This window comes from Macrobrachium nipponense, chromosome 21, assembly GCF_015104395.2.
Source record: "Macrobrachium nipponense isolate FS-2020 chromosome 21, ASM1510439v2, whole genome shotgun sequence".
Taxonomy (NCBI): Eukaryota; Metazoa; Arthropoda; class Malacostraca; order Decapoda; family Palaemonidae; genus Macrobrachium; species Macrobrachium nipponense.
Window position 1 is genome coordinate 61,512,143 of NC_087212.1, and position 23,332 is coordinate 61,535,474.

The 23,332-nt window shown below is 36.3% G+C and overlaps 1 protein-coding gene across 7 annotated transcripts in view; it reads right to left on the reverse strand.

The window, feature by feature from the left end:
- Window positions 1–2,131: 2,131 nt before the first annotated feature.
- Window positions 2,132–23,332, reverse strand: part of LOC135198078 (sex-lethal homolog) — a 299,138-nt gene continuing 277,937 nt past the window's right edge. For 4 of the 7 annotated variants that reach the window (XM_064225499.1, XM_064225498.1, XM_064225500.1 and 1 more), the window contains one exon: window positions 2,132–3,278. In XM_064225499.1, the coding sequence (XP_064081569.1) occupies window positions 3,057–3,278 (222 nt within the window). In that variant the 3' untranslated portion in view covers window positions 2,132–3,056. Of the gene's footprint in view, window positions 3,279–22,520; window positions 22,598–23,332 lie in introns of all 7 variants that reach the window. The other 3 variants (XM_064225502.1, XM_064225501.1, XR_010310722.1) reach the window with 2 other exon arrangements.

A 23,332-nucleotide genomic window follows, 5' to 3' on the forward strand; every position in this document is an offset into this window, starting at 1 on the left:
GGTTGCAACACGCTCGCGATGTGCATGGACAGGGGCGTGGGGGGGGGGGTAACACGCTCGAGATTTGAAGCAGAGGACTAAGCATCTCCTGCAGATCGCACACCACTAACACTGCCCGAAACAACAGCACTCTCGGGAACACGTCCGCATTGTTCCTCCCTCAAAGGCGAAGGAAGGGCAAAGTCCTTAGCCTTCCAATGCTTGATACACCAATGGGCAAGGGGGGGGGGGAAAGAGGGAGAGGAAGACAGCACTGGTTTCGTATGCGCATTCTTCTCAGGAGGTGGGGATGAAACAACACGTTTCCTACCAGTCCTCCCAACCAATAAGGCAGCCAACTTCACATCCAATGCAGTCCAACCTCTGAAGCACTGCCTTGCATATGACCTCAGATGATGTGCCAGAGAAGGCTCCAATGACAAGGAAGGGAGACGTAGCGAACTGGGCGGCAGTGATAACGTCACGGCTGAGAAAGGCAGATCAGAGGAGACGACTGGGAGAGACGTCATCGATGAGAGTGACGTCAAGGCTTCCCCTCGGTGCAAGGGGGAAAGAGACGCCACTGTTGGAGGAATACACAAAGACAGATCCCGTGACGTCATCAATGGGGCTGACGCCACAGCGTCACTCTGACTCAAAGCGGCAGCAGACACTGGCGGAGCAATACAAGATGACCGACTGCTGTTGCCCCACGAAGATGAGGCCGGGAGGAGGGGGGATGGCCTGGCCAGACCAGGAAGGGTGGGTGTGAGCCTCCACAAAATGCGCTAGCAACCCCTCCAAGGACGGGGGACCCCCTAGCCCGAGCATCTTCAAATCACCGTCATTTTGGACGCCTCCGACTCTGGAAGAGAAGAGATTGATGAAAAAGCCTCACCCTTCTCGGGAATCAAATAAACTCCCGAGGAAGAAGGGGCTACATTACAAACATTAGCCTGGTAGCCTCCTAATACTTCCATCGACAAATCAACGGAAGAAAAGGAAGGAGACGCAGGGACAACGCTACTATGAGGGTTAACTACTGTAGGAGACGAAACATCGGGAAGAGGCGCAAAATCTTCCCAAGTAGGAATAGTAGAAACCCTCCGATGTTCTCTCTTGCCATAAAATGACCTCCACTGCTCCTTAGGCCATGCCCGACATTCCATGCAAGGATTCGTAATAGTACAAAAATTAGAATGACACCTACTGCATGTGATGTGAGGGTCGGTTGCTGCCGAAGCCAGAAAACGGGAACATGGAAAACCTGGAACTCCGGGGCACATACACTGACGCGGAGGAGAAGAAGAAGCCATAATATCAGCCAAACACACACACGCTAAACAGACACGAAACGGGCAATGAACCAGAAAAAGGCCAAGAGAGGTTAACACGACTCCCGCCCAGGCGGTCTAAAGGAAGACTGATGCACGATCATAGGTGAATGGTCTTCGACCATCCTTCACCCGATCTACTCATGCATTGCCAGATATCACAAGATTCCTTGCTTTCATCTGTTTTTTAACCTGATCCAGCTGGGCACTAGAAATTATCCTATTGTTAAGACGGAAGGTTTGTTCGCGTATGAACAAATAAAATACAAACGATTAGTACACGGTAAAATATGGAATATTAGGTAACACAACAAAAGCCAATAAAAATGCCAAAAAGTGACAAGAATAAGTACTTATGAAAACTTGGAACACTTGGCATTATAATCTGTGCATCCTTTAAGGTTTCAGCTAAACCACATCCCATAGGACTGTTGTACCCGTAACTCTAGCCTCAAACTCTTTGTCATCCTGTTGTAATTTAACTGGTGCAAGTTGGTGTGATGGGAAATATCCTCATACACAGAATTAAGGCAATGTATGACTAATGGAGCTGTGATGAAACCATTTAATACTATGATTTAGTGTAAAATCAAACAAACTGAATTATTAGTGTTCTAAGGAATTCTCTACATCTGAACTATTCAGTACTGGCTGACCTGTGTGCTTTCTGCATTTTCATTTGTCTATATACTCTTACACCAACAGGGATTATTTTGATATGGTACATTTTTTACAGTAATTTCTCTACTATGGAGTAATTTCACTGCACATTTTAATTGGAGAAAAATATGCTACTCGACGCTTGTGAAGGAAAACACTTTACGATAGTTTCACTTTATTAAATATATCTCAACTTATTACAGTGTGAGCAAAAATAATGTAGCACTGTAAAAATGATCACTTTAACATTTGATAACTTTTTTTCATGAACAAAATAAACAATTCTTTAATATTCAGGTATAGTTGCTACCGACCAATAACAATGAAAAACTTAAAACTAAACTTTACCTGATTGCAGTTTTCTTATATTGAAAATAAAACTGGTTCAAATGGAAAAAGATATTATGAAACCATCAATATCTTATAGTAAGATTATATGAATAAGCCTACTGCATAACACAATAACATAATAATAATGAAGATGTATTATCCTATCTATTGCAGCATACCATGCCTGCTGCAGGGAGTAAATCCACATAAAAATAATGAATAAACACACTTTGACACTTCGTTGGTTAATAAATTCACAAAAAAATCAAAGAAATACAAAGATAAAAAAGCAAAAAAACTGTTTATGATGAGAACAGGAACCAACTGTGGCATTAGCTCTGTTGCTGTTCACACAAGGAAAAACATTTTCATTTCCAAAATTAATGACATAAGGACACTAGGGACTCGGCCGTTTCTACCAAATATAAACAGAGCTAGGAAATACTTTAGTGCAATGAAGCCACTTTTAGAAGACTACAATGAAAATAAATTCTTATAAAATGCATCTCCTCTAATGGAAAGTTAATGCATCATGCCCCCCTAGTTAGAATAAGAAAAATACAAGATCAAAAAGCTTTGGTAGAATTGACTATCACAACAAATAGATTTTCCATTCTTTTTAAAACCTCTAACAGTTTTTTAGCTCTGTTTTTCTTTCATCTACAAAATTCAAATGTTTGTCCTTTTCATCCTAAGTTCCAATTGGAACTTAGCAATGACACTCAAAACATGGATATGCTGTGCATGCCAGACTTAATACCGGCCGTAGCCTCCAGCATCCATGTTTGAGAATGAGGTGTAGTCATCCCCACTGAACGTCGGTGTGGAGAACTGGTAGAATGATTCTGCAGAGCTACCACCACCGCCATAACCTCCACCATAACCACCACCGTAACCACCACCAGTGCCAATGGGGTTATAGCGGTTACCGACCCTGTCTGGGGCCATCTTACCACCCTGCTGATTCTGACGGGTCTGTTGTGAAGAAAAAACAATTAGGGAACCCATCCTATCTTGAGTGGGAAAAAGTCATTAGGATGTAAAATGATTATTGTATCACATACATAGTTCTCAAATTCTTGTAATTTATGAAATTTCATAATTAACTGTTCTATGGGTAAAGTTCTCAAATTCCTGTACATTTATGAAATTTCATGATTAATTAACTGTTAACCTGCTAAAAATATGAAAGTTAAATTGCATGTAAAATAGGGTAACATATACTGTACTCAACATATGAGGATTGATAAAATATGTTTTCTAGTGTATCTTGAAAAGTGAATGAAGGTAAAAGTTTTAAAAACACCACAGTTCATATTTCTGGGAATGAAAAATGATTAACATGAAAAAAAAAAAGAAGACATGCAATAAATACCTATAAAATAACATACTCTGAAGAAGTGGCACAGATTTTAATTACAATAATGTTACAGATTCATTCTTATGTCTAAAATTACACAGCTTACAAAAATAATAGAAACCATGTTAACATATCACATAATAAATACTAAATAGAACTCCACCTGCAATAAACTCACAAATGCCTGGATGTATGTTTGCAGATTCTCTATACGTACTATCCTCAATCAGTTGTGTATCATCTGCTAACATTAACACTGACTGCATCAATGTTATATATATTTATCTGGTTGCCGATTCATTTCACTGATCCTGGCTCTTCTTAATTGTTATTAGAAATTAGATAGCCACCAAGACAAAACACACATTTATCTCAGACCAACTGCTTTTCTCTCACATCCACTAGTGGCCACCTTCATATGAAGTTGCCAGAATCAGAAAAATTTATAGTGAAGGGCTGTGCACAGCTTGGTGGAGTGAATACCACCAAAATATACCGAGTCACTTTTAAGACGAACAACAACGCTTTCACTTCTGTATGATGCTGGAAAATTAAAATAACACTAATGGCAACCTCACCACATTGTGTTAAGAAAAATCACCAAAAGACCAGGGTCAAAACATTTGTAATGCAGCACCTCCATGTAGGAAATGGCTTATCACATTAACTGAATTGGGAAAGAGAACATCAATATTCTGCATACTCACACATATATGATTTAGATCTAAACACCAAGCTAAATACTATATTCCAGGGAACTGACTTCCACCCTTATCAAGTGATGAATGACAAAAGTAACATTTGTAAAATATATGGTGGGAGATACGCCCTTAGGTGATGCCTAGGGTCACTGCTAAGCTGACATTGGTTCTGTTAATTGTCTTAATCCGCTTCATCATTGCCTTAAGGAAGATATTGTCTAATGGTCAGACTCCCAGGCTCCATTGGAAATGTTGATCCTATTTTCTTGTTTTAACAGTGAAGATTCTACCATCTAACACATTTGTATTGACAGCTGCTCTTGTATAAAATTCGGATGAATTCCAATCCATGGTATGGTTCTGTTATTTATATTATGGAAAATTGCTGAACTATGTCGTCCATATCTGAGACTGAGCGCTTATGTTCGAGTCAATCTTTCTGAGAGATTTTCCTATGAATCCATAGTATGACTTATCACAATCCCTACAGGGGATTTCATAAACTCCTATGTCTTTAGAAACTAGTTTCTGCTTTATATTGATTAAGAATTTCCCAAATGTATTCGGATAAGTGAAGACGAAAGGGTTGGGTTAGCCTAAGGTTTGTGTGATATCTCGTGCATTATCCACGTGAGGGATTATGATTTTGTTTGTGTATTTTCCCTTTTCTTTGTTTTCTGTGGGTTTGTAAAATATGCTCTTTGCTTTTTACATGGCTTTTTTTTTTATTATGTGCTTGGGGTATTTTAACAATACAAGTAGATTTCTGATTCTTTCAAGTTCGTTACGAATTTGCACCCGAGATTTTCTTAACAAAGAACTTGAAACAAACAGAAATCAACTTATCTTGTTAATACCCCAAGCACATAATAGAAAAGCCATACCTTGTTAAAATACCCCAAGCACATAATAGAAAGTCATACATAAAGTAAAGAGCATTTTTTTTTTTTACAAACCCACAGAAAACAAAATAAAAGGTAAAATATACAAACAAAATCATCAACCCTCACGTGGATAATTTACAAGAGATCATACAAACCTTAGGCCAACCCAACCCTTTTACCTTCACTTATCTGAATACAGTGGGGAAATCCTTAATTAACGTTCAGCAGAAAAAAGTTTCTAAAGACAGGAGTTTATGAAATCCCCTGTAGGGATTGTGATAAGCCATACCATGGTTTTACAGGAAAATCTTTCTCGGAAAGATTAACTCAACAGGAGCACTCAGTTAGATATGGACAACATAGTTTGACAATTTTCCATTATATAAATAACATGAACCATACCATGAATTGGAACTAGTCCCCAATTTTATACAAGACCAGCTGTCAATACAAATGTTAGATGGTAGAATCTTCACCGATAAAACAAGATAATAGGATCAACCTTTCCTATGGAGCCTCAGACTCTGACCATGTAGACAATATCTATCTTAAGGCAATGATGAAGCGGATTAAGACAATTAACAGAACCAATGGCAGCTAAGCAGTGACCCTAGGCATAACCTAAGGGCATATCAACCAATGTCAGCTTAGCGGTGACCCTAGGCATAACCTAAGGGCATATCTCCATATTTTGCAAATGTAATTTCTATCATTCACTACTTAATAAGGGTGGAAGTCAGTCCACTGAAATATAGTCCTTAGCTTTAAACCAGTGTTTTAAAGGGCCTTTTATACTTGAGACATATCCTGTTTTAGCAGAATCTTTATATATATACGTATACATATATACATAGTATACCTAGAAATTTTTAATTCCTAAATGAAAGAAAGTTTGAAGCCAACTCTATGCCTTGCCCTTTCACAGGAAACCCACTGTACTACAATTTGTATTTCAATTTCTATTGGTTTCAAGCATTCCTTCTAGTGAGGTTCCACTTCTCTATCAGGATGAGCGAGTTTACTGGATAACAAATCCATCTTGTATGATTTAGCATTAGGGAGTTCTTACCTTCTGAATAACCAGTTACCTTTGGCTCTGTTACTTTTTTCTGAATTTTGTGATTTAGTTATTTGGTGAATTTTAATTAATTTTGCACAAGTACATTTATGCATGTGTACAAAAATGGGCAGTGAATATTGTTGTGCACCAGCCCTGGTGTTTTATTGTTTAGTTTGCTCTTTTCATGCAATTTTCTTTCACATCTTTGCACTTACAGCCAGGAAGGGGTGGCTGAACTTGTACATTGTTAATGTCCTTACCTGATATAGACTCTGATCTGATGTCCATTTTGCTGGCATAAACTGTGTACCTAAGCTTATGTCGAGATATTCTATTAACATCCGACTCCAACTGCACTTATTGTATTATGTAAAAATTCATGAACTAACAGTTTTATTAGACTAGGGTTCTATTAATGATAAAAAGTTACTTAAAAACATGACTGTCGGAACCTATTGTCATAACTGGGGACCGAACTGTATATTTTGAAGCAACATTACCATTTATGTGGTATGGGTTACAAAAAAACACCAGCTCTATCATTAACAAAACTAACTGAACACTTTAACACCATATCTGTAATGTTAAAGAAATGACAAATTTTTAACCAATTTGTATTTTTCATAACTTACAAACCTGAGGTCTTAACATTAGGATAAATACTCAGCGCCAGCTGGAAACTGGTAAAGTTTAAAATAATTGTGTACGCAAGGGACTATTGGCATCTGTGCTTGGTCACGAGACATGTGGAGCCACCCACATACCCCTCTCTAACTCGTGACCCCGTTAGTTATTCTTCCAACTCAGGTTAGTTGACAGAGGGGTGGTTAGAGGTGGGCCTTTGTATGTTAAGACCTCAGGTTTGTAAGTTATGAAAAATGCATTTGGTTAAATATGTCATTTGTTCATATACGAAACAAACCTTCGGTCTTAAAATTAGGATAAGACTTACTTTTGGTGGGAGGTAAGTACTATTAACCAACTGGGAGTTTGCCACCTTTGATCAGTTTTCTGAATACCAGAATTCTACGAAACAACTGACCAGTATTTCAGAATCTAAGACATATATGAACATCATACAGTCAGACTTCTGGGTTCTACACAATGTCATAGTTTATTGCATCCGAGGAAGATAAGAAGATCTGTTCTAACAAACCAATTCATCCACTCATGTAGGTTTGTTATCATTCCTCTCCCCCTTGCTAGAGAGAGGAATGTCCTGCTACTGATAGGTATCTAGATTACTGATACTCACCCTAACAGTATGGCTACTTCACTCACCTGTACCTTGTCCGTTCCAGCTTATGATGGTACTCTCTTCTTACTGCCCGAAGTAAAGAAAGAGAGAAATTTGAAAAGGAAAGAGGCCAGTTATCTCCTCCATTTCACATTCATACCATCACCTTAGACAAGATACCAACTGACCCGCCAGGGGTGCTGGATGAGTTACACCACTTGTTGAGCAGCCACTAAAGGACCCAAGAAAATTGAGTCCAGGGACCTTTGGGCAACTTTATTTATATACAGGAAATTGAAAGTGGTTTGTCATAACAATGAACCCACTCTCAAATTTCAATGAACAGACAGGCACCTTCTTAATATTCCTCAATTTGAGCTTCGATACAGTCACAGACCAACCGTCACGATCATTTTAACAGATATGTTCTTAATTGCCAGAAAGCACATATTCCTCTGATGACCTTCTCTTCTGTATAATCTCATTGGTACAACTCGACAACAAGGAGTAGGCTTGACCGATCGCCTCTCTTTGGCCTGTTCCTTTACGTCTACCACCTTTATGTTCTAGGTGACGTAGATCTTTCTATAACTACAGAGTACTTTGACAAGTCAAAGCCGGCCCTCCTGAAGGTCTCTTACGCATACTCACACTGTCCTGAGCATGACTAAGAAATGTATCTGTCATCATGACCTGTGCTGCATTGACTCATTATCCCGGATTCTGGGGTAAATTGGAACTGTTGTTCCTAACTACTTTTGAGTCTACGTCAAAAACCTGGGTATTGAGTACTCCCACTCTACCAAGGTCAGAGAAAGACAACCATCCACATTCAGTTTCCTGTAACGTGACTGATGTATGTGCCTGGTGGTAATCCATCAATTCTACTCTGATACAGAGTATGTTTTCACTTATCAGATCGGAGTTCTTATGTGCCCCAGCCAGTTCACTGCTCCTGATTCATCTGAAGATTACTCAGTGTGAAGTGATATTCACATGCCCAATCACCAGTCCAATGTATATCACCATACATGTAATTACAGAGAGACTTCCCTCTGTTCTGGCAACCTCTCCATCAGATCATTGTCTACTAACAGAATGCCTTTAATGGACAGAAACCTCCTCTATACAGGCAGTCACGGCCAAAGAGTCATTCTGTATATGCGAGTTAAAGACCTTTGGAGTCGTGTTACACATCTGAGGTGACACTCTACATCCATCATTCACTTGTTCAATAATTACAACTACCTCTTGTGCTTTCATATAATAGGGATGAAACAGTCCTGACTCGAAGATGAAGAAGAAACTTCTCCTCTTGACTCGAGGATCAGCTACGAAGTCCCTATTCTTCCAGGATTGGCAGGAGAACGCACTAGCGTCAAAGCGAGTCATCTAAGCTTGTTGATGCCTAAGCAGAAGGATACAGAGGAAAGACTTGCGTCTTTTCCATTATGTGACCGTTATATCTCCTAATGCTTGTAATTTCTCTCAAAAAACAATGTGAATTAAAAATCTCGAAATCCGAAAGCATAGTTGCAAAGTACTTTTGTATCTCAAAGTGAAAATGACAGCATGTCTCCGTGTAGGCCGCAGCTGTGAAGTGACGTCATGGCGGTCGCAATGTTTATGACGTCACTGAGCATCTTGAATGCAAAGCCATTATCCTTCCAGAAGTACAAGGCTGCTGTTGTTATTCTCGTAGGCATTGCAACCCGACATTAAAGGCTGCCATGTTGCACTATCTTCTTCTTTACAGATGGCGACGCATCCGACCGCCATTCAGTGCATATCAGGATAAAAGGGACCTTGGATGGCAGCTCGACGTTATATAGTAAACCAACTGTCCTTCTTGGGTTGGTACTGATAACCCTAATGCCGACTGCACACCTGCATCAATTCTGCCCACGTATCTGGAACGAAAACAAGATGGCAATGCACACCTCTCCCCGCAGGGAAAGGAGCACAATTAGTCATAATTACTTCCCAAGGCGCATCCTGATACACCCAATCTTTAGATTTACAGGCAATCCATATGAATATGTGATATTCCAAAGCACAGACAACGAATTAACTGTACCTTAAGCGTTTCTGCACCTACGACTTACTGCACGATGAGTACCTCGACGCGAAATCGAAGAAAATATCCGGGCGTTTCTCTGCTTCTTGTGATATCCAGGAAGTCTCGAAGCATGAGAAGGCTTCATGTTCACATGCCCAGGAATTCTAAACCACAAATTCAAAGCAATAGGAGGCAAACTAAACCGGCTTTAAAAGGACAGAGGCAAAGCACGTCCTCTCTTAAAGGTGGTAAGAAAATAACTAACGGGGGTCATGAGTTAGAGAGGGGTATGTGGGTGGCTCCACATGTCTCATGACCAAGCACAGATGCCAATAGTCCCTTGCGTACACAATTATTTTAAACTTTACCGGTTTCCAGCTGGCGCTGAGTATTTATTCTATATTAAGACCAAAGGTTTGTTTCGTATATGAACAAATTTTTTTTTTTTCCCTCAAATAACTCAGGAATTTACCATGCTCCCTAAAGGTAATGCTTTTCACAAGCTATCCTAAACCAAAAGTATGGTTGTCTTTACTAGATAGTAATCAGAACTGTTGACTTTACATGAAGTGTATATTTACTATAGGATTCAGAGTAGACGGAACGCTGGTTTTCGGCTATAAATTTTCATTTTCTTAAGTAAAAAAAATTAATGAAGCCCTAATTTGAAACAATCAGTGCTTTAGTTGCATGGAAATCCACAAGCCAGTTTAAAAATTGTTTACAAAAAACACTGTCACGGCCTCTGAAATGCATAGTAGGCTGCGTAAGGATATCCATTCGCCTGTTACTCTTAGTAACTTACTTGCCTACCTAGTGGATGGGCAGAGCTTCATGACGTCATATTACATTAACATCACAAATGCTTTTAGAATACTTTTCCAAGATTTCTCAGATCCATCACCGGCAACTTCATTTTACTATATAAATATCAAAACTATCAAAATTAGGTACTAAATAATACTAGCAAAAATTTGGTTGTGTTATAAAATATACACGTGCCAACTTTCAACTTCAAAAGGTTATTGGCCAAAAACTGTGTTCCATCGGCTCTTGAATCCTTTGGTACTTACAATAGTACTTAAATAAACACAATTTGAAAAACAAACGACCCTGATTCAATGGGTTACTGGTTTTTGTTTATTTGTAATATTTGTATTGTGTGGGTTTCATTTGTATTCTAACGTACTTTTATTTTGCTCTACAGGGATGTCAAGTTTGCCATATGTTTACTTGAGTAACTGTAAAATAGATTTTTTCCTTGTTCCAAATACAGGAAAAAAATTTAATAGTGCGAAGCTTTCCTTCATCTAATTAAAAAAAAAATGCCCCATAAACCTACATCAAACACTACACTAACTTCATAGTACTGTACTACACAAGCTGTAGCCCTAACCATTTCCATATAAAGAACTTGCTTAAGAAAATTTCTGACAACACATCTCAGTAGTTTTTAAAGTATTCATGATCAGGTTTTTTTTATTTTCATTGGCATGCCAAATTAAGAGAAACATTTTTATTAAATATGAAACTCATTGTACTTGTGGAAACATATTTTTTAAAATAAAAGAACATTATTTCAGTGTACTGAGAAAGTGAAATACTACATACACTGACCAAAACCATTAATCAATAAGCATTGCAACATTATTGCTAGACAAAATTGGGATACATCTTAGAAGTCAGAATACCTTCAACACTAGAAAATATGGTAAATATAAAAAAAATGTAAGAAGGTATAGAAGACAATATAGAATTTAGGCAAAATACTAAGACCTATGAGGTCAATTCAGTGTCGAAACGGAAATAGACGGTAAAAACGTTTGAAAGGTGTAACCAGAGGAAAACTTAGCAGTTGCACTACATATTGTTAGGAGGGTGGAAAGAAAGATGGAAGAATGAGAAAATGAACAAAAGTACAGTAAAAGAAATGAAAGGGTTGCAGCTAAGGGCTGAAGGATGCTGCAAAATCTGTATGTAATGCCTATAAAAAATCTATTTATCAAACAAACAATTAAACACACTGTATGTTCCATTATCTTCAGCCTTGTCTGTCTAGCAGACGATCAAAAAGAGAGAGAGAAAGTGTGTTACTAATACGGCAAAAGTTACAAAAAATATAGAACAAAACTGAATAACATTAATGGCTTTTAAAATATTTCAAATGAATATGGAATGATGAATAACCAGCCTAATTCATCTCAATAAAAGAATTATTCATCATAGTTACACTGGAGGATAAAAACTACCCATCCATTGCCATTCACAAATATAACGCTAACATGATGCCCCGTAAAAATATTTAGCAAATATGCCCAGCTACTTTCTTACCATCATCACATCTTTTCTAATTGAGACCTAAAAACATAGTATAAAAGAAATCACATAGCAAAAAATTGGCACAAACACAAAGGCTTTTGAGACACCTGTTATCAAAAAGTTTTAAATACATAAATCAACTAGGTGGTTAAAGACTTTACAATAAACACTTAATCGGCATATTTGAAGCTTAAAATAAAATGTTTGAACAAGAACAAAAGAATGCAAAGATTTCTTTGGCCCCAAAAATGCCTGAAATAAGGAACTTAATCAATCTTTACCAGAGAAATATTTTAAATGATAAACATAACAGTAAAATTCTAATCAAGACAGATTTTCAATAAAAATCCCTTAACATTTAGAATTGACTCATTATACTGATATATCAGGAATGATTAGCAATCCAGTATCATGATGCCAAGTTTTTGTGTGTAAAATTAGATGTTCTTAACCAACTATTTTTACCTTACCTTAGTATGACAGTCATGCAAGGAAGGTTATAAGGATTACTCTCTCACTCAAAAGTAGTGGTATCCATGGAGACAGGGTTATTACACAGTATGAAGTCTGAGGAGCCAAATTGACTTAAAACACTAAAATCCAGTTTTTTCATATGTACTAAGAACAACCAACAGAGAAAGTCAGTCAGGGGTTACTATTCTCCCAGTTCCAAAAGGCTTAAATGCTTAGGCATTAGGATGCCAGTTCTATTTGTAACAATTTCTAAAAAAGCATGAACCAGCACTACCCAGGGTTAGATACATATAGGTTATTTAGGTAAAGACAATGGCAATTACTTCAAAATATTTTTAGTTAGGAAACATCCAGCAACAAAGAAACTACCAGCAGGAATTAAGAACAAGTAAATGTTGACACGTAGTGGCAACAAAAGCACTGAAATTGAATTACCAACACAGGATTACTCACTTAAATGATGGACTTCAATTTAACCAAAGCATTATAACACTCACAGTTGGCAAAAAATGTAGCTGAAGCACTTTCTTGTTTAACATGGTAAAGTGTACATGAGTCCCTGTTAATGAGTGACTCAGCCTGAGTAAAGAGTGAAGGAACAGCAGCTCCTCTGAACCAACAGTAAAGAGGCATACACTATATATCAAATATTTCTACACCAAAGTTTTTAAGAAGATTGGATTACATAGGACAACTGTGATCAAGTTTCTATGCATTGTTCCATGGATACAATGCTAAGACACATCAATCCCATGGGCTCTTGAAAGTTCATTACTTTTTACACATTAGTGAAAACTGGGTCAAGATCATAGGAATTCTCCGGATTTATGTGTAAAGACACATGATCCCAGAAAAATTTAGACCTGTAATCACCTCATTCAACATTGCTGCATGGGTGGGGTACAAACAACCCACATCATTATAAATTACCACCACTGACAAAAACAAAACTTGCTCTCTGTAGGTACATCAGTCTAGCTACTCTGTGCAACCATACCAAAGCAGCTTCAGTCTATTAACATCTGTGTCACATGCTTCAGTTAAATTTTGCCCTAAACAATCATGAGGATGAAAGAAAAAGTGAAACTGACAAAAATGTTAGTGATGTCAGTAGTGATGAATTTATTTACCCTGGTAGTGTAAATTATAATAAAGCACTGCTCCAACTTCTAATGCACTGCTCACTGTAACAATTACTAATGCATTTACATCTTCTTACTCCATCCACACAATATTTCAAAAACATGGATAGCAGATCCTTATGCTGTTAATAAAATACTTCTGGATTTATCTCTGAAGGTGATATAACTAATGCATGCAATCTCTTATATGTGTTATTTGACTGGCAAAGTTTTATCTAAAAATGAAAATTTTTTAATCAATTTGTATTTTTAACTAACAAACCTGAGGTTTTAACATTAGCATAATCTCCTAGTGCCAGCTGGAAATGCATGATTCAGGGACTATTGGCATCTGTACCTGCTCACGAGGTATTGGTAGTTCCCACAATGCCTTGGGCATCCCATGAGCTCATCAGTTACTCTTCCAACCCAGTTTTGACTGTCAGAGGGGTGGTTCGAGGTGGGCCGTTATATGTTAAGACCTCAGATTTGTTAATCATGAAAAATACAAACTGATTAAAAATTTGTAATTTGTTCATTTACAAAACAAACCTTCGGTCTTACCATTAGAGTAGACTTACTCATTGGTTAGAGGTAAGAACCTTTACTGACGGGGAATTTGCCACCCTTGTTCCATTTCCAAATCAAAATACTCGAAGACAATTGACTACAGCCTAAGAACTTAAGATATATACATATTGTAAGAACAATAGAAGTTGAAGATGCTTCTTCATCCAAAGATGGTGGCATCTCCTTTCTTTTGTATTGACCTTTCTCATAAAACTTTTTCCATTGTTCCACTGACCAACAACACGTTGAACCTGAATTAGTAATTGAACATACATCATATCTACACCTACTGTACATTGGGTGAAGATCCATAGACATCAAAGGTAAAAATCTTGAACAAGGAAACCCACTCATCCAGGGCAATTACATTGTCTCTTGCAAGATCCCAAAGAAAGCTTCGTTGGCAAGGCAACATTCTCCATGATCTCTCACAACTTATACAAACCTACCAGATCACACACACACACACTGAGTACACTCAGAGAAAAGAGGAAAATGGGCAAATTAAACCGGCTTAAAAGAAATAGAGTGTAATCACGCCCTCTATTAAAGACGGTAAGAAAGTAACTAATAAGCTCACAGGATGCCCAAGGCATTGTGAGAACTACCAATACCCCGTGAGCAGGTAGAGATGCCAATAGTTCCTGGATCACACAAGTTTTTTAATAATTTTACTGAATTTCAAGCTGGCAATAGAAGATCATCCTAATGTTACGACCAAAGGTTTGTTTTGTATATGAATAATTAGTCATTCAGTCCCTAATTACTGGAAGAAATGAAAGTACTTGCAATTTCTCCTAAGCCAGACAACAACCACAGCAAAAACTTTAGTAATAATCAAGCTATCAAAGCAAATGCTGGAATTGACTATGACATCCACTTTGATGCTACAAGTGGATGTGCAACATGGTTCAAGAAGTGTCGAGTAAGTCTATAAGTGTCAATGTGAAGGCAACTGAGCTTTTGTGAAGAATTAGATAAGACACTGTAGGCTGTTTGCTTCCAACTGCATTTAACAGTAAGAAACAAACCAATACTTCATTTCAGGTACTAAAGGACCACAACCAGTAATGATGAATCCTGTTACTATTTGGCAAAAATTAAAAACTTAAGAATTTAAAAGCCTAAATAATGACACACACAATTATCAGTTACATGAGTTCCACATGACAGAGAGACTTTGATGCTATAACTAACTGCTTGTGTGTGTTAAATTAAGTGAAACAAAATGGTCCTTGCTACTCATGATAATACTCCATGCCATCCCATTATGAATGTGATCTCCTTCCTCATACAAAAGAGGTTTTCTCTTCCAATACAGCCTCACTGATAGATTTGATTTATAAAAGCCAAGTACTACTGAAGTATTTTCAACCATTCAGTGCATAGGAGAGTGAAAAGAGAGAGCAGGGGTGGTTGGGCAGCAATACAAGCAGTCCCTAGCTATGAGCAGCGTTCCATTCCGACGGCTTATGAGAAGCGTAAATCACCGGTAACTGGTTAATGGCACCTCTGTTAGGTATGTATTAGCACCAATACTCTATTATTGGTGCCAGAAATTGCAAATTTTTGGAGCTGTGCTAGACAAGCCCATAAAACTAGATCGCCAATAACAGGGGCCTGCCTGTACTGAAAAAGGAAGCACAAGAAGGATAAAATAAAATGTTAGAAAGTAGATGCAATTAGGGGGCTGAAGGGAGGGTGCAAACAACCTTTAGTGCATTAAGAAGTGAAATATCATGGAACTACCCCTTAAGGGGCCTCAGTAATAGAACCCACTGATCCATGCCTATAAGATTAGAACATTCACCTAGGAAATTAGTGCAATTCAAGAAGATACTGAAGACTCCTAATGTTTTGGAAACAATTTTTACCACTCCACAAAGAACACTCCTTTGCCTTGGGATGAAATTATTAGTGTGTAAATGGGATTTAGGAAAAAAAATTTCTTACAATAATTCACTAAAGGTATATTTAAAAAACTGAAGAACTGCTTAAGATAAAATGTATTTTTGTTTAGATGGCCCTCCATTTACAACTAAATGTTATTGTGAGAATTTAAAAGTTAAGTGACAATAACCATTACAAAGATCTGTCAAACATGATCTACTTAAACTAGAAGAGTAGCCCAAGAAGCTGTTGCAAAAGAAAATAAAGATGAGGAGTGGCCATCAAAAATATTCACTAAGGAAAGTCTAGCTGAAATAAGTCAACCTTCAAAACAGCACTTAATGATCCTGGATAGGATGATGTTTGAGTTATACATTGTTTTGTATTGTTTCATGTGTATATACACATATCTGGAACCATTAAGGACAAAATAAATGTTTAGACTTATTCATGTACAATTTTGTTTGCTGCTTGTACAGCACTGTGAATAAATAAATAAATAAAAAAAAAAGTCATGTAAAAAACTTTTTAAAAAAGTGTTCAAAAATAAATGTCACCCACTAAAATATCCCATTCTTTCTACAGGATGTCAGAGAAAACTCGTTACAATGATAGTATGTACGTATAGGGAAAACTCGCTCAAGATGTCCAGATTCTCTCAGGAGTTTTGGAAGTAGAAAATTTTTTGTTTTGCCATTTTCTCAAAACATGACAAATTTTTTAATCAATGTGTATTTTTCATAACTTTACAAAACCTTTGATCTTAACATTAGGATAAATCTTCTACAGTCAGCTGGAAAACAGGTAGTTAAAAAAAAAAAAAAAAAAAAAAAAAAAACGTGTACACAAGGAACTATCAGCATCTGTGCTTGATCACGTGCTATATGGAGTCTCCCACAATCACTTCAGTATCTCATGACTGCAATAGTTACTTTCTTACCACATTTGCTCTGTCCTTTATAAAGCTGGTTTAGTTTGCCTGCTTTTCATTTCTTGATGAATTTCAGTGTAGTATGTGTTTTCTGTTGGATTGTAAGAGTTTTGGGGTGTGATGGATCCTTTTTTTTCAAAACTAAACACTCATTTCTCCAAGAAGACTGAACCAAATTCAATGAAACCTTTATTTTGTCACCGGGAGAATCACTCTTGTGCAACTTTTGATTTTGTGTAAGAATTATGAAGTGTTGTCATGATTTTTTTTAACTACAAAACAAATGGACTTGAGGTTGAATTTCTAAATTTCTCCACAAGAATTTTTACCATTAGTTGTAGAATAAGTGGTAAAAATTTGAAGCAAATCCCTTCAATCATAAGGTAAAAGCAGTCATTACTGTATAATGAGGTCTTATGGCATTGGCGCTCCACTTCAAGACAGCTGCCTTCATGTGATTTAGCCATGATAAACTAAACTTCCAAAATGATCAAGTTAGATGGTTCACAACTGAAAGGGAGGCAACATCATAACCAGATTATGCAGCTACCATACTGATGTATCCTTTATTCTGCTGTAAAAGTCAGTAATAGCATTGTTATCCAACGCAGGAATGCTCAAGCATGGCATAAGACAATAAGGTCACTAACTTGCAAAAAGATTAAGAACAACAGATTAGCAGATACACAACTACCGATATAAGCTCTAGTTATGGTACAAGACACTGTCAAGCATCAGTACAGCCTCTCTAGCTTATGCACATCAACAATTATTAATCATTAAGACTCTCTATAACATAAGAGTATCAACATTCATATAATGAAGAAGAGTGTTCCATTGTGTGACCAAATAGGGAATGCCCTCTAATACTGGACAAGAAGAAAACATGTCATCCGAACAAAATATGAATGAAAATCTACAAAATGAGTTGTCCCCATGAATTTCAAGCATAAATTTTTTATGTGATACTTAATGCTTCTATACTGATTTACTGTGCTAAAGATGACCAAACACGCATACTTTATCATCATCAAGAAGTCTTACTTATACAGCATGAATTACTAAGTGACGATGGTGCAAAAAATAAAACCTATTGCTAGGGTTTGGAATTTTACTGGAATTTTAACACACTCTTTCACTGTCTACACAATTTCTGTTATGGACAGCAGTAATCCCATCACATTTAATGAGACTGAATCACTGCAGTAGAGTATATCCTCTGCATACCATACTACAGCATGTTATTTTCAAGGTCAATAATCATGCCACAAGTAAGATTCCAAACATTACCTTGTGGAACACCAGAAATAATATTTCAGGGATCAGTTAGGCAAACAACTCCCTGCAACCACTAACTTGAAAAACTGTGAATGAGATTACCTATCTTGAAATGAGACTACTTTTGGTGATCAGCACACTTTTAAGAACTAGACAAGGCAGTGTTGAGAGAAAACCCTTGACTGTTGTCATATCAGTTTTTCACTGCCAATGGCTAGTGACTGAACTTGTGGCTGTAGTAAAAAAATATAGCCATACTCAAATGTTTCCTAAAGAGACAATGGATGAGTAGCCATTTTCTTTCTTCGTTTATTTCTGCTGACAATAAGTATTGTAAATGTAAAATGGAAGGAAAGTGGTATGGGGACAGAATCTGTGAGTACCCATATACTAATGGTCAATCATGGTTAAAAAGTAACAGATGGTAATACAGATGAATACACTACAACTATCCTTTTATTAATTTGCCATTTTGAACGCTCCAATCCTACCTGATGTAAATTGTGATAATAGCTACCAGACCAAATGCACACATACATATGTGTGTGTGTGTGTTGCACATTACACTAAGAGAATGAAAATAATCTCAGCTGCAATTATTCACAGGAAAATACAGGGAAATTCACAAATATAGATTGAACTGAGTCTCCTCAAGTGATGATAAGAAGTTGGATGGTTGACCTCAGCCATCCCTTCTAAATCATTAATAATGAATGGAAACTCAACACACTAATCACATACTCTGAAATAAGACAATGAGCGAAGATTAAACATAAGAATATTTTTTTCTCATGTATGGTATTGTTCTTTTTCTCTATCCTACATCACTGCTAAAACAAAATCATTCCAATCATAATATTACAAAGTAAAGAACTGTTTGAACAGGTCAGGTACCTACAGAGACTCCATGCTCAGTCAGTATCTGAAGTGAATCATCTACATTATGCAGGATGATGTACTGAGGCTTCCATCAAAAGGTATTAGAAGATAGGAATCCCAAGGCATTCAAACAAAAAAAAAATATCACACTGACTGATAAAATAAATTACTTGCAGCATTCTACAGGTCCACCACCAATCTTCTTTCAATGGATCCTTCGGAACCTCTTTTAATCCACATAAAAATTAACAGGAATAAACTTGAAATGCCTGTGGTTACCAGAATCACTCTAAAAGCTGATTATTGCCAACATCCAGAAAACTGTTTAAACAAGAAATTTAATTTTATAGCAATTTGTTTATCTAGTAATCCTGTTACAGCAAGTAGTATCTACATATTGTGGTCTCTAAAAATTTTTTTACTAAGAAAGTTGTGTAAAGAAATAGGATATCAGGAAAAAACCTCATAATAGAGATTGTGGCATCTTAAAAATTTTTCTCTATGAAAGTTGTGTAAAGAATTGGGATATCGCGAAAAACCTCTTGCGAATTACCAAATTCTTAAAGAATGAAGTTTGTGTTCTTCATGTACATACATCTGCTTGTTCTCGTTAAAACAGTTTATGATGAATAATAAGAGGTTACAAAAACAAACTAATTCTGTACATAACAGCAATTAAAAGTAAAGTAAAAGCATTAATAAGAACAGACTGATATCAAACTACAAGAAAGACAGCGCTTCTAGTAGATATAAGGACAACCTTGTACAAATCATATGCACAAGCCAACATTGGCCTAATCATATCATTTTACAAGGCCATCTAAACATTGAGGTTGGCTAATTTAAGAAAAAATACATCAATGAACAGGAAGATATGCAAATGCACATCGTGCAAGAAAAAAAAAATTCTGAAAATTTTTTCCTACCAGCTACAAGAAGTTGAAAATTGACTATTTACAATCCCTTGTGGGGCATTTCCTACCAAACTATCATAAATTTTACTAAGTTATTCATGATTTTTCTAATAAAACATATAAGATATAAAATTAGTATCAAATTCTGAGCATATTTGTTGTTAAATAATTACGTAAATTGACCGAGAACGAAGATGCAGTAACTTTTTTGGATTTATACATGTTTTTCCTAATATTACTTTGTGCTTTTCTGTGCAAAATCACATTTATAACTGACATACTATCATAAAAGATAAGAACTAAAACCAACAGCAATCCCTTGGTATATTTATGAGCAAATGTATGAAAAGATGTCACGTGAGACAGAGAAGGCATTAAATCTTCCCTTGAAATGAAGATCACAACCAAGCCCTGAGCTGCCCAGTCTCTCATCTTAACATGGTTTACATGAGACTTACATAATTCAATATTTTACTTGAATTACAACCTAAAGAACACCACAATGTAATTGTGATAAGTTGTCAGTCACCTATTACCTGGGAGGAACAATGAGGAACTGCCAAAGCAGCTAGAGAATCCGACACTAAACAGAATAGTATTCATATCTTTTTTCTAGCCACCACCCCCTTTTATCCCAATATTATGACCTTTCAAGATTGTAACTAACACTTTTTTTCAACTGGTAATCTGTCAAGTATTTGGAATTAATTTAATTCTAAATAAACTATTTTTCTGCTCAAAGTAAATGTACCATTCTTTGTTCAACAAGTCAAGTATATAAATTACTCTAGGCTAACCTGTAATGCTTAAGCAAAATTAGTAATTAGGCAAGGCTTGGAACCAAGGGTCCAGAAAATTGGTGGTGTACTATATTTGATACCTACAAATTTACTTAATATAAACCTTTAGAGTTTTAGGAAACCCTTTAGATTTTCAGGAAACACTAAAAGTGCATCTACTTATGAAAAAAACATTAAAAATCATTATTGCATAACATACTGTTATTCACATCAATCGAAACTGGAGAAGAGTATACTGACAATTATTCAACAACAAATGTGAATATGACAGAATACATTACAGAGGGAGCAAAGTTATGCACCACATAAGAAGGGCATTGCATTAAGACATACACTGTTCTTTATGCACTGCCAATAAACAATTAGGAATATTACAAAAACCATAATTTTACATCATTATCAACATCAAAATTCTCATAAAAAATGCAGCAACCACCAATTATTCTCAAATGTCCATTTTGAAGAAAAACTGGTGGACACATTATCCTTCCAGTTTGGCATCAATACTGAAATGGTTTACTTTTTTATACCAGTGGCAGACAAAAAGTAAATGATCATGGTTTGTATTCATGTAGGAATATTGTACAGGACTGAAGTTATTCTGAATGGGGTGAGAGTTTGTCTTGAAGTTCAATGCTTTCCACCATGTTAGAAATTAATTAGGACAGAAAAAATGTTGTCTTTCATTCAGTCAATAGGCTACAGGTCTAATATATGAAAAACAAAGCAACAAACAACTGTCAGGAGAATCAGTGCATCAAAAACTCAAATTCTTACACCCTTAGTTGGATAAGCAAATCCACTTAAAACTCCAATCACAATCTCATCCAAGACACAATGGGATCCAAAAATATATTTAACCTGATAAAGTACTACAATCCCCTACTCAACAAAAAATGCTATTGATACAAAATATTGTACAGTATTTTGAGAAAACAAAGTTACGGAACAGAACACCTGTGAAAACAGCAAAAAGTAAATATTCCATAAAACTACTGAAACTGGCATGTGGGGACACATTCTCAATGTGTGTGTCTACTTCTAATGGGCAGCAAAAGAATTTCTGTGCAGAGCAGGGAAGAAATTGTAGAAATATATAAAAAAGGAAAGCAATGAAATTACAACACAGAGTATACAACAAAAGAAATGTTGCCCACCCAAATGCTCTGTTTAAGGAAAAAATCTAAAATAGCGCACATAAAAAGATCAAACAACTTGCACCAACAACTACTAAGAACTAATACTTTAGCATTTAAAGATAACTCAAAAGAGCATACAAGCAAGCAAGAACCAGGTTTTTCAAAAACAAAAACAAAAATCAAACTACAAAAGTAAAAAACGCACTTACGTACATGAGGAATACAGTAAAATACAAAGTAAGCATAACAAAGACCAACAATGAATATACTGTACATAGATTATAGAAAATATTAAATATAGAATCACAACTATGATTACAACACACTTAATTTCTATGTAATAAAAGAGTGACATAGTAACTTAAAAACTCAAGTGAGCATGCTTAAAAGAAGAACCAAAAATACAACACATGCCAAAGTCTAACATATACTGTACAAGGAACTTATGAAAAGATACTAGACACTGGCAAGGCAGCAGTGAGATTTTAAAGCAGAAACAGCATTATATGAGAAAGAGTAGTGAAAAAGACATGGCACAATGAGATAAGACTAGGACAACTTAAAACTAATGATGAAATTGGTCAGCATCACACTGGCTCACCTGCACGCGAGGAGGATGGGGGCGGGTGGCGCTGGCATCACCTTCCACTCCTCGGCTCAGTACCACCTGTGATGATACTGAAGGCAACGCAGGGTGAGCCAGTGCTAAGCTAACTCCTCCTTTAGACTCATTTACTCACCACATTCACACAACTTCTAACAGTTCATTACTTCTGCTATATCTTTACTGAAACCTCAATACCTGCAAGATTTATATACAAGACATGCCAAATTTTCTACATCAATGTGAAGGTAACTACTAATACACAAACTTGTGACTGGCCATTAAGGAATAAAGTTTTGAATTCTTAAAAAGGAAATTACATCATTAAGTCAGATCTCAGTCAAATTCTTGCATATAACAAAATATAAAAGAAAACCATTCTCTGGAAATGCACTATCTGACAACTTTAATGTTCAAGATCTATTAACAACCTGTATTTCCACTCAAAGACCATTCATTTCACCACACACACAGAAACACACACATACAAAATGAATATTACAAGGGCTATTAATTTTATTGTTCCTGTAAAAGTATTTTAGATAACCTATATGGGAGGGATTTTCTAACCTTATTTAATTAGGCATTCAATAATATATAACTAATGAAAATATCTGCTTGACTATATACGAAATGTCAAAGCACAGCTATATATATTTATATGATGCTTATTGGCAATGCAATACAGTATATAAATATATCAACACAAGCAGATTTTCAATACAGTATTTTTTTACACTGGTTTGAATAGTTGCAATTTCCAGCAGTGTGAAATTTTACTTTTATATGTTACTATTGCCCTGATTAGG